The 12,652-nt window shown below is 40.5% G+C and overlaps 2 protein-coding genes across 3 annotated transcripts; both read left to right on the forward strand.

Annotated features, from left to right (window-relative positions):
• Nucleotides 1-1,519: 1,519 nt before the first annotated feature.
• LOC104433156 (hypothetical protein) lies at nt 1,520-4,025 on the forward strand. The gene is made up of 2 exons (XM_010045810.3): nt 1,520-2,582; nt 2,943-4,025. The coding sequence occupies exons 1-2, from the start codon at nt 1,576-1,578 to the stop codon at nt 3,367-3,369; spliced, it is 1,434 nt and encodes a 477-aa protein (XP_010044112.2). The 5' UTR covers nt 1,520-1,575; the 3' UTR covers nt 3,370-4,025.
• A 2,247-nt stretch (nt 4,026-6,272) lies between these two features.
• LOC104433157 (auxin-responsive protein IAA32) lies at nt 6,273-8,467 on the forward strand. 2 transcript variants are annotated; one of them, XM_010045811.3, is made up of 4 exons: nt 6,273-6,846; nt 7,490-7,747; nt 7,842-7,950; nt 8,081-8,467. In XM_010045811.3, the coding sequence occupies exons 1-4, from the start codon at nt 6,696-6,698 to the stop codon at nt 8,217-8,219; spliced, it is 657 nt and encodes a 218-aa protein (XP_010044113.2). In that variant the 5' UTR covers nt 6,273-6,695; the 3' UTR covers nt 8,220-8,467. The 2 variants fall into 2 exon arrangements, with proteins under 2 accessions (XP_010044113.2, XP_010044114.2); XM_010045812.3 differs by having other exon boundaries at nt 7,493-7,747.
• The last annotated feature ends 4,185 nt before the right edge of the window (nt 8,468-12,652 follow it).

The raw sequence follows: 12,652 nt of genomic DNA on the forward strand, positions 1-12,652 counted from the left end.
TTTGATTGAAAGAAAAAAATAATGTGTAGAAAATTATATTCCTCAAACCTTCTTGCTCCATTGCGACAAAGTTTTTTAGAGTTTTGCCTTGAAATTCCCTTTAAATTGTAGAATTGTTGTGATGAATATTGGATGAAGGTGCATGACTTAAGCTCATGTTACTTTTGGCCTTTTATATTTTTCATTGTAATTTTTCTTTCCTTTCAAATAGAAATTTACAAAATAGCGCTAGTTGGGCTCTGGGGAATTATATTGTTAGGTTATCTACAATTTATTTTAGATAGATAGTGGTGTTTATAGTTTGGTTGATCAACGCTACATTCTTGGATACGTAATTTCAAATAGTAAGTTTATCTTTTCGGGAATACAAAAAATGAGATAAAAATTTATTGGTTGGTCATGAGTTAATCCACAAACGAGACCGGATCCATAGAGTCAGTTTGGTCCTCGGTCCCATGCTCAATAGGATTTCTCCTCGTTTAAAAATTGAGGGATCAATACTATACGGGTTAGTCACTTGGCCCTGGGCCAGGTGTTAAATCGGTCAAACTAAACCATACTCACCCCAAATGCCGTACTCCAACTTATGCAATTATGTGTTGCGTAAGGGTCATGTCAAAGCCCACCGATGCATCATAAATAAATCTGATAGAAAACCACCGACCAAGGTGGCATAGATAGGGCTTGGACCTCGTAAATAAATACGATATGGTGAAAGCGTGACGTCTAGTGGTTTCATCATGAGGGTTTACGGCTGTCGGCCCGAGCGGTTCTTCCAGCACCAAAAAAAAAAAAAAAAAAAAATCTGATAGAAACGTCTAGTTTCCATCATGATATTCGACTCTGGCGATATTTAAAGAGGTCAAGTAAAAATAAGAAATAGAGAGGCATATCAGGAGAATTAGTTGGCCGTAGCTCTTTTTAGTTATTTTCATAATCAGGCAACTTCTATACAAGGGATGCGCATCAATTATCATCATAATCCCACGTCGAATTAATTCCGTATCATAATTAATTAAGTTTGCTGAAAAAAAGGAGAAAAAAGAGAGAGAGAGAGAGAAAAAGGAAGAAAATCCCCAAAATAACGGAAGTGGTCCCCGCAGAGTGGGCCACACCTGGCAAAAGCGCGCCAACTGGAGCCAATCAGCGGGACAAGCTGTCAAGCGTCGAAAGCCTGTTGACCGCCAACCGTTTTCTCCTCACCCGTTGTATTTAACTGCCAAGGCCCCCTTTTCTTCCACTGTGCCCAACCCCACTGCTGAGTCAAAACTTAAATTTAGACTATTATCCTGACGAAAATAAAAAATTATTTATTTCAGCATCCACCCATAATTTATTACTTTCCCACCGCCCAGAAAATAGTGGACCGATTTTTTAATTGCCGGAAAATGGAAATAAATTACCCAAAAAGAAAAGGAAAAAGAAAAAGAAAATCTTGAATCGAACCTGAAAAAAAGAGCAAGGAGCCCCAGCCAGCTATGGCGAAGCTATAAGACCATCCCACCCCCTCTCCCTCTCTCTCTCTCTCTCTCTCTCTCTCCGCTTTTGAGCGTCTCGGAAACGCCGCGCGACGAGATGGAGTCGCCATCGGCGGCGGCGGCTGCGGCGGCGGCCGGCGGGGCGCACTCGCTCGCGCCGAAGCTGCGGCTCATGTGCAGCTACGGCGGCCACATCGTCCCCCGCCCGCACGACAAGGCCCTCTGCTACGTCGGCGGCGACACCCGGATCGTCGTCGTCGGCGACCGCCAGCTGTCCTCCCTCGCCTCGCTCACGTCCCACCTCGCCAAGACGCTGCTCGACGGCCGCCCCTTCGTCCTCAAGTACCAGCTCCCCAACGAGGACCTCGACGCCCTCGTCACCGTGTCCACCGACGAGGACCTCGACAACATGATCGAGGAGTCGGTGAGCTCCTCCCTCAAGCACCCCCGCACCAGGCTCTTCCTCTTCCCGTCGCCGTCGGCGGCGCCGGAGTCGTCGCGGTCGATCGGCCGCCTCCTCGAGGCCTCCGGGACGTCGGAGCACTGGTTCGTGGACGCTTTGAATGGCGCCGGTGCCGCTGGGCCGAACAAGGGGTTCTCGGATTCTGCTCTGGTCAATTGCTTGTTAGGGCTTGATGATGGTGAGTCCGGATTGGAGAAGACGGCGAAGCAACCGCAGGAGGTGCAATCCGTTCCGGATTCGCCGATGCTGGCGACGTCGTCGTCTTTCGGTTCCTCCTCCACTGCATCGTCGCACTCTGTGGTTAATTCGCCGCCGATACGGGTCCAATCAGAGTCGGAGGTGGCGCGGGATGAGAAGTTGGGGATTGAGGAGCAGTTTGCGCTTATGGGGGTTGGATTTGGCGTTGGCCCAAAGCAAGACAATGGTTCCGTATCAAGTTCAGCGCCTCTAACGCCTGCAACTTACGCCGATTGCATGCACCGCGTTTTCTCTGATGACGAGAGATCGGACCATGGTACGCCGGTGAATTCTCAGAAGTTGGGGATGCAGCAGCCTCAGCTGCAGTCGGTACCGCAGAATGTACTTCTGAAGTCGCAGCAAAGTAGTGGACTAAATTCGCCTTTGTCCGATTCGCTATCTAGGTACTGAGAAAATCGCCTAATATTGCTTCTAAGTTTGTTCTTGCTGCTTTTCGCTAATATCTCTGTATGCTTGCTAGTTACTACTTGATTTTGGAGAAAAATGATTAATAAATGTAGGAAAAAATGTGGAATAAAAGCTAGACTAGAAGGTCAATGAATTTGAACCGTTTGCTGTTTTGGAAATATAATAGAATCTGCATATTGTAGAAGTAGAAGCGGTAAAATCGGATAATTGCATTTCTTTAGAGATTTTGATGTAGCGTAGAGCCTTCTCTTGTTATATCATGTTTAATTGGCAGCACTTTCAGTTTGTTTCTTGAATTTCTGCTTGCTTAATTCTTGCTTGTATTAACTTTGCAGCGAGAGTAATTGGACAAACACGGTGTTCTTCCCAAATCCTGTAAATTATCAAGAGTTGATTGCACAAATGCCTCCTGCAACCAAAAGGAACCCTTCTAATCAGGACGATCAAAAGGTCAATACATCTGATCTGATCAGTCAGGTTCATTTAAGACAACAAATTGCTGATGCCCATCACTCGTTTCCCTCTCAATCTGATCAACGACAGCCTGAACACCATCCACCACTGCCACAGCAGCAATTTGTACAAGCTGCTTCGAATTTTATTCCCCTTCAATCCACTGGAGCGGCTCAATTAACTGCCTATTATTCTCAATATCCTCCTTCACATCAAAATTGCCAATATTATCACACTCAGCCAAATCAGCAGTTTCAGTGTACTATGTCAGAGCAGGGCATGATGTGGCTATGCAGCAACCTAATATAAGTGAAGCTTCCACTGCTGCAGCTGTACCTTCTAGCCAACCACAAATGCCTCATAACCTTGTAAGAGATTCTTCAGTTGCTAAACCTCACCAACAGTTTGCTGGTTACTCTCAAGTTCATCATCAATCTCGGTCATTTGTGGCTCCAGCCACTTATGGTTCTGAATATGCGGATCCCACCACTGCGTGGAAGTACGGTGGTCAACCCATGGTACCGATGATGTATTCTCATTATCAGCCAACCGTGGGATCCAATAACTTGATGTTTTCAGAAGGTTCGACTCAGCACGCTAGTGACCAGATCAGGCAGCAGATGCAAGTGTCAAAGCCATTCTAGTCCACTTGCCTTGGTGGAATGGGTTTGTTGTGTATTCTTAAATGATCTGCCCTACTCTCTGCTCCTTTGTCGTCTTTTATATATTTTTGATATTGGTAATGAGGAGATGAATTCTTCTGTGTCCTTTGTATGTCTTATAGTCTGATATCATCATGAGTGATGAAGTTGGTCGAAAGAGCATATTGTGCAAACTGCTAAACTTGAGTTGTACTATGGGGGGTTTACAGTTTATATGTATAGTCATCGCATCTGTACAGTATTTTTCAATCTATGTGTGCATGTTGTCTATCTCAATATTATAGTCTTAATGCTTGAAAATTATAATGGTTCTTGTGGATATCCTTTGAATTAAGATAACTTAGCATTAAAGTACCATGAGATTATAACCGTGATTCGATAATTTCATCTCTTATAGCACAATGCATATACATCATCCCCATGATCTTGGTGTTTTCGCATTGGCCTCTTTTAGCTGGCAAGTTGTCTCCATCTTCTCCTCCCTCTTAATCAAAGATGTAATTCACTCTTTAGTCTTGGCTGGAGATAGATATAACAGTCTGTTGACATCAACTCTTTTAAGGGCTGTGAAGCTTGGAACAAGAGCCAAGCCTTAGGAAATAACTTCATTTGGTTGCAGACAGTAACAGAGAAAGATGGAAGAAATTTGTTTTGTTGACCTGAGCAGGCAATGTTGGTATACTGTTTGTTAATGTTTTTTAAAAACTAATAATCGATTCATAAGCATCTTGCAGATTGTCAATTGATGTTCATTTTTCTACATATAATGCAGCACAAAGTTAGTGTGTGTTTCTCTCTTTTTTTTTTTTTTTTTTCTCTTCTGGGTAGAAGTCATCAGCTCTATGATCAATAGGCAGTGATTGATTATCTTCTGCCAGGGGGTGGCATGTTCTCTTTTTCACGAACTGGGTATTGTCAATTTTTTTCCAGATAAAGGCTTGTGGTTTGTGAGCCCTGCCTTCATTTGTCCTTTGTCATGTCATGAACAGAATATGATTGTCATTGTTGACATTATCCATTCCTATCTGCAATTGCACTTTTTGTGGCCAGATGGTTGCGATTGTGCTGAAAGGAAATAATGCAACTATTTAAAAGCCATAATTGATTTCACTGAAATTTTATTGTTACTTATAGATTGATGACTCAGTTAAGGGTATGTTTACTCTTGATTTCTCCATTCAAAAGGATGCCTTAATATATAATAGTCTCTTTCAAACACAACAACTTTTATGCTGACTGTAATTTTAATGCAAAGTAAGAAATAACAAGTTTCTTCATGGCCAAATGACAGTTGTTCGATTATTAGTTGGTGTGTGTGGAGAGACATCTGTCTACACATATAGATTTTGGTATGCTAAGGTTTCTACTCTGGTTAGCTCGTCATGTACTCGTAGAATAATGTTTGTTTGTCACTTGTCAGTGCATGACACCATGTAAGAAAGTATTTTTACCTTTTCTCTGATTCTTAAGTGACCTCGTATCCTCTCTTGCATTAGACTGATAATTTTTATGTGCCATTGGATTTTCGGGTGGTTTACAAATTTCAGATGGTTAATCTAATATCGCTTCATGCTATCATCACTGCATTAGTCTGAACAATCAACTTCAAATGCTTTTTGTGTATATGGGTGGTTCTTCTGAATGTTCTTAACTTTATATCATCTTCTCTGAGCAAAACGAGAAGTTGTTTTGTTTCTTTGAAAGATCAGATCCAAGTTTTAATGAGTGCTGATGGTATGTTTAACATAGCACAATATTCTTTGGCAATCTGAGGTTAATTGGATCATATCAATGATAGATTCTGGATCTACAGTTCATTGGATCCATGGCATCTGCTGGATCAAATGATGGATGTAACACATCTTCATTGTAAAAGTTACTTTGCCTCAGAGTTTCCAATTTTTGTAGAATAAACAGCGGACCAAGAGTATGGAACCATAGGTGACTATTTACAGTATAAAGTCCGAGGATACATGGTATGGCCATGAACTTGGACTGTTGGAGCGGAACTCCTGTACTGGCTAAAACTTGACCTGAAATTGGTTTCGCGAATTTGGGTGGAGCGTTCGAGCAGAGACGTGAAAATCTTTTATCTTGTTCAGTTTTAGACCTTTTGTGGCTCTTCATGGTCATTCAGAAGACGTCTCTTCTCGATGGGCAGGCAGAAATGGGACTGGGTTTTGCTGTCTCCGAGCGATGACTTTAAACGGTGAAATCTGGTGAACACGCCCTTAACAAAATTATATCGTCGCTGTCTTTAACTCGCGGGAGAACTCAGAAAACCTGTGAATTGTTTGCACAATACTTATTATACGAATGCCAGAAACAACACGCAGTTGTTGTCGCTCGTCGTCGGATTTGTTGAGCTCTTATGTACAGGTGCCTTGGGCTTTCCCTTCGGCCAGAACAGAAGTTTTAAGGTTTGCAACACGATCTTTCCAGGCTCGAGCAAGAGCAATCTGCCATAGCATAATTCGATTGGTCTATTCTTTCCGGACGCTTGATGGGTATTCTCCTCCGATAAAAGAACGAAGTGGAAAGCGCCTACTTGGATGCGACATATTATGTCAATTAATTCGAGTCCCTCTATCCTGAAGAGCCAGTTTCTGTTTCCTCACTAGCAATTCAATTTCAAGCTGAAAAGAATTGAGTGGTTGTCCCAATAAGAGGTTACAGTATCCGAACCGACTTCTACTTAAGATCACTTTGGCCATCCCCTGTTTTTTCTTGGCTTTTTCTTCCTCTCTCTTGCTTTTTTGGCACGTAACTTGGGAGGAGCGGGAGAAGACAAAACACCATTCAATAATATGTCATGGGTCAACTTTTTCTTGTCTTCCATGTGTCCCTAAGCTCCACTTTACAGTTCCTGCATCATTTGTGGCCATATTACTCCCAGGAGCAGTGCTGGACAATATAAATAGGATTTGATACCGATGCCCCGTAACGTGAGCAGTTCTTGTTAGTACACAAATCATGGATCGAAATGCACCTGCTGGTTTTGTTTTCAACCCCTCAAGTTCTCACTCGATGTATTATCAAGACAAGAAGGGTAGCCGAATGATCGATCTGGGTCTTAGCCTGAGAACTCTGCAGTCTGATTCATGCGATGATCCATCTGGCGATTGTATGTTTAAGCTTGTTAATCGCTTTCTGTATTTTTATGCTTTTCTCTGATCATTAGTTTTCTCATAATCTAACCCAGAAATTCTGGTGTTGTATTAACGCGTTGTGCCGTTGAGGTTCTAGCCCACATAGGAAGAAGCCGTCCAGGGACTTTAGTGATGTTACTGACGAAGATGAGAAAATGAGAAGATAACATAGAAACTTAATTACAATATTAATGCAATGCAATCACCAGAATCTGCATCATGTATAGGTTAATCTTTAACTAGGGAAATGAATTCTGAGATGGTTGTAGTTGCTACCGTTTTTCCTCGTGTTAAGTAGTAGGATATAATGGATAACGATGCATTGATTTAGTTCACTTTCTGGTACATTATCTTAAGCAAAAGAAAACTGGCATGAATCTCCAACTCGGGGAGATCCAAGCAGATTCGCACTTAGAATCTCCATATTATCAAACAGGGCTTAGATGTTGGCCTGGATTGAGCCGACGCATCGTCCTGAACCCATTTTCACGTGCTTATGGTCATATATGGTGACCTTTTCAAAACTAAATCGAGTTCAGGCGTTCTGGCTCTGTATTACTCTCGTTTTGCCATCAGTGAGTGAGAAGAGAAATGATAAACCCAAATCTTCCTGCTCAGCAGCAATGACCACACATGGGTGCGGCGAGCTATTTGATTGGCAGCAATTGAACCAGTTGCAATACTCAAACTCGAAAAACCCATGCTCGAAAATTCTCCAGGACGCCTACTATGATGAGGAGGCAGAGGGGGTTCAGAGCGAAGAGCGATCGATATATGTCAAAGTCACCATGGATGGATTAGTCGTCGGTAGAAAACTGTGCATGCTTGATCACAGCAGTTACTGCAGTTTGGCACTTCAATTGGAAGACATGTTTGGTTGGCCACAACGAACTTTCTCGGAGCTTCCCGAATTTTTGTTGCTTCGGCACGATCTCATCGAATAATCAGAGTATTTGATCTTCTGTTTCAGGTGGACAGTGCGCATATGGGTTGAGATTGTCCGAGCCCGAGTCCGAGTACACCTTGCACTATAAGGATAGGGAAGAGAATTGGAGTACTGTGGGTGATGTTCCATGGATGTGAGTCATCTTGTCTCGTGCGCTGATACACTCTTCTCAGCTCTTACTCTCTGTTATAGTTCTCCAGTTGTTGGAAATTGCTGGAAATATGCATCGAACGTTCTAACATCTTTGTCGATTGATGTAACAGGGAGTTCATCGGACGCGTTAAGCGCATGCGGATCACGAGAAAGAGCGAAGCATTTCTTCCAATGATCCTGGAAAGGCATCAGCCGACGAGCAACCAACTTAACTGGGGTTTCGAGAGCAATGATTCGACCGAGATGTAAAATGAAGTTCGTGGTTCCTCAAAATTAAAGGTGTATCATGTAGACCTTTCAAATTACTGTTTCATGTCTCATAAAGGTTTGCTGATTTTACCTGATAGACTTTCTTCCCATAGAATAGTATTAGGGATGAGCATCGGTCCAGGATTGCCTTGGCTCGGCCCAACCTTGTCGGTCCTAGTTTAGCTCCTAGGGGGACTAGATCGGTTCTTGTCCTGATACCTTGAACTTTGCACTATGTCGGTTGATCATCGGTCCCAGAGTTTATGATTAGTCCAATTTGGACCAACACTATAGATATTATATATTTAATAAGTTATGTATATTATTCTTTTATCTATTCTAAAGTCTATAACCCTAACTTAACGCGTTAACGAGTCCTCCTCCTCCTTGTTCTATCCTCTTTGTTCTCTTCTATCTTTGCCAAGTAAATCCGAAAGAATAAAGCCCTAATTAGAAATTTAGAAAAACTCTTCGTGAGCAACACTCGATGCTCGCCCCGCTCTCGCTCATTGCTCACGGCTCCCCCCACTCCCACTCATCGTTCGCTTGCCTCTCGCCCCACTTTCGCTCATCGCTCGCTTGCCACTTGCTTTGCTACATCACCTGGTTTGTTGCTCGCCCCACTCTTGCACGTTGCTCACCACTCACCCCTTGCCTGACTTGCCCTATTACTTTGAAAATCATAGGATGTAAAAGGTCAATCAACACTATGTCAACTCGAAAGAACCCTTCTCAACAATTGTTTCAAATCATTAGTGTCATTCATTAATGCCGGAACTTGGATGTTTATTTCTATCTTAAGTATTATTTTCGCAATTTTTTTTTGTCAAGTGCTAATGGTGTGCATTTGGTATAAAATTTTATACTTGAGAAGTAGTAGTTTCTTAGTAATGGTAGATTTCTTCTAGTGATTAAGAGGATATTGGGTTGGGGTTCGCTACTCTAATTGAAAGAAAAAAACAATGTGTAGATAATTATATTCCTCAAACTTTCTTGCTCCACTATGACTAATTTTTTTGAAGTTTTGCTTCGAAATTCTCTCTAAACCGTAGAATTGTCAAGCGAAGTATTAGATGAAGGTGCATGGCTTAAAGCTCATGCTACTTTTGGCCTTTCATGTTTTTCACTTTACTTTTTCTTTCCTTTCAAATAGAAATTTATGAAACGGTGCTAGTTGGGCTCTATAAAATTATATTGTTAGGTTAATTAAAATTTATGTTGGATATGTACTGGTGTATATATGATTTCAAATAGTAGATTTGTTTTTTCAGAGAATACAAAAAATGAAACAAAATATTTATTGGTTGGTCTTGAGTTGATCTTGAAATTAGATCGGATCAGCTCAGAGGGTTGGTTCGATCCTCAATCCTAAACTCAATAGAATTGGTCCTTAATCTAAAAAATTAATGATTAATACTGTACGGGTTAGTCTTTAATTTAGGTGCTGAACTGACCCAACTTGGACCATACTCATCTCTAAATAGTATGTTATGTTGAAAAGACCATAAAAAGATTCAAGGCAGAAAATGCTATTAGGTAAATTTAGAAGAGGTCTTTGTACTATTATTTCTGATTTAATGACATGATTGGTCCTTAAATTAACCTTTGAACACGATTATGAGATGAATTCTCATATTTATGTTCAAATATAAGTGCTGAAAATCGTTATAATGTCACGATTATGTTGAAGTGCTTTTGAAAAGATACAATCTCGTCGGTTATCTACACAGACAACAAACCCAGGCCTTGAAAACCTTCTAGATAAGATTACTACTTTTGTGGCGTGTGGCCTCGGCAAGTTGCAACCCTCAATTGCTCATTAGTTATTTTCCATGGATCTCCTCTCTCGTGAATCTAAGTACAGGAGACAAACTTCCCGACCAAAAACAAAAGAAAAAAGTAGAGGAGACAAACTCACGTATACTTGATTACTAGGCGGGCCTAAAACGGGCCAGGCCTAATAGTTGGCAAAAAGTCCTGTCCAGAAACTTGCCCGTGATTAGAAAGAAGTTGAATTTTTCTGTATGATTTAGATCTAAATTAGGAGGATCAAACTTTTGAGGGCTCAAAAAGAAAGTTACTTGTTCGGACATACTTATTTCGCTCTTTCTGCCAACTGAACCTTTGCACATGATCACCGCTACTTCTGATCTTTCCATCTACAAGCGGAGTTGGATTGTTTGTTCTGGGATCGTCCTTGTAAGTCCAACAAAAGAGCTGAAAGAACAAAGCATGACAGTTTCTCCATTATGCCTCGAGTAATATATTTTCCAAATCACCCGTTTCCAAAGTTAACTATAGCATTTCCTTTTTCTCCTCATCCTCAAAAGTTTATTCATTTCTTCTTCACCAAAAATTAGAGGTATTGCGAGAGTCGGGCTACAGTAGTCACCCCTTGCTCTTTCTCTTCTAATTGGGATTGATGCACGCGCTGCTTTTGTTCAGCTTCTTAGCAATTACACTAGTTCCCTCGATGAGTGGATTCCATGACAGCGTTGCTCATCTGTACATATCATGACGGAGAAGACAATGTTCATGTCAGTCATGCACACTAAGACAATGTTATGTCAATTGGACCGATCATGCTCTATCGGTTGAAAAGGTCTGCTCATGCGGATTCTTGGTCATCCAGCAACAATACTAACTAAATAAATAGAACATCATATTCATATATGAACAAGATCCTCCACCCTCACCTGTCCAATTACATGACTACAATAGTTAAACTCGTAATGTTTAGGAATAAGTGCAATTGAAGTCCTTAAATTTGTTACGAAAATGAAATTGAATCCTTAGATTTTATAATTGATGAAATCAAGTCTTAAAAGTTATCTCGTTTGCGCAATCAAATATCTCTGATTAACACCATTCAATTTTAGTATTGGGAAATACCAACTTCTCTTTTTCCATCACTTTTTCTTTCTGAAGTTGCTATTATGTTGATTTACGAGTGCAACAATCATCAAAATGACGTTGTTTTCTTACTATATTTTAATAAAATCAGATTAAATAGGAAAAAAAGGACCGAAAAGCATAAAAGAAATTCACCTTAAAGGGGTTATGGCTTGAAGATCCTTACCGAGTGTCAGGGAAGCTCCTTGCCTAAGTGCAACGGTGGCACCACCACTGCGCAAAAGCCGACCATGAAAGGCTCTTGGTGGCGCCATCACCATGCGACGGGCGAGGGGCTATTAACTCTCACTTATATTTGAAGGAAAAGTATCAATTTTTTTTTTTTTAAAATTTATTGCATTAATGTCAATTTAGTTATAAATTTTTAATAGTGTTAATTCAGTCATAAATCTTTTGTCTTAGTGCCACTTTATTCATTTGGGTTAATTTTGGCTAAATATTGCTGATGTGGATGTTGGTCGGTTTACGTAGTATGATTGGCGCTAATGCAAACGACTTTTAATAATATTTTAATTTTTTTGAATTTTTAATATGTTTTCCTTCTCTCATTGGGTTGGCGAGGTTCGCCCTGGTTGGACTGGCAAGGCTCACCCTCATTATTGCTGGCGAGAGTGAGCCTCGTTGGCTTGGGCAAGCCTCGCCCTTGTTATTGTTGGTGATAGCGAGCCTCGCCAGTGGCCAACAACTCTTAGTAGAGGTTGGTCATTGATTAGTGACTAGCTAGAGGAAGAAGAAAGGGAAGAAGAAAAAAAAGGAAAAGGGAAAAAATAAATAAAAATAAAAAAATTGAAAAAATATTTAAATTTTATTAAAAGTTTTCTATGTTAGCGCCCGACCATACCATGTAAGTCAATCGATGTCCACACCAGCAAAATCCAATCAAAATTAGTTGGAAGTACTGAACTAACATTAAATTAAAATGGTTATAACTAAATTAGCACAAATAAAATGTTTATAATTAAATTGACACAAATGCAATAAGTTTATAATTTTTCTAACATTTTTCCCTAAATTTAGGAAAGCCTTACAACCCTTGCTAGTGAAGTAGGGGTAATGCCATCGTCCCACCAATCCAATCCAAGAATCTCTATCCTTTTTTTTTTAATCCTTTTTTCTTCCATTCTTTTGTTAGTTAATGTTTTCGTTTTCCTTTTACTTTTCAAACCTTTCACTGATGTGGTGCTAAGTGCTGTATGTATTCAACTAATAAAGAGACAATGCAAAGTTAGTATTTTTTGTTAGCTAAATTAGACAAAACTGATAGAAGAAATTGATTGCATTGATTCGACAAGTTTTCGGACTCATTGCACTTTTTGAAAATTTTAGAACCTAATTACACTTTCACAATTAGTTTCAAGATTTCAGTTATGCTGATCCATAATATATATTATAACTGTATCCATATCCTTATTGATAACATCAGGCATAAGACATATCTTTGATCCTACACTACCTTCATCTCGGCTGTTGGACTAGTACATATATAGCGTGACAACAAAAGAGCTTGGCCCGTTACAAAG

This window comes from Eucalyptus grandis, chromosome 2, assembly GCF_016545825.1.
Source record: "Eucalyptus grandis isolate ANBG69807.140 chromosome 2, ASM1654582v1, whole genome shotgun sequence".
Taxonomy (NCBI): domain Eukaryota; kingdom Viridiplantae; phylum Streptophyta; class Magnoliopsida; order Myrtales; family Myrtaceae; genus Eucalyptus; species Eucalyptus grandis.

Coding starts and splice junctions, on each gene's coding strand:
- LOC104433157 (XM_010045811.3), top strand. CDS start 6,696: ATGGATCGAAATGCACCTGCTGGTTTTGTTTTCAACCCCTCAAGTTCT. Junction 7,748..7,841: donor TCAATTGGAAGACATGTTTG/GTTGGCCACAAC, acceptor CTTCTGTTTCAG/GTGGACAGTGCGCATATGGG. Junction 7,951..8,080: donor GTGGGTGATGTTCCATGGAT/GTGAGTCATCTT, acceptor TTGATGTAACAG/GGAGTTCATCGGACGCGTTA.
- LOC104433156 (XM_010045810.3), top strand. CDS start 1,576: ATGGAGTCGCCATCGGCGGCGGCGGCTGCGGCGGCGGCCGGCGGGGCG. Junction 2,583..2,942: donor TTGTCCGATTCGCTATCTAG/GTACTGAGAAAA, acceptor TTAACTTTGCAG/CGAGAGTAATTGGACAAACA.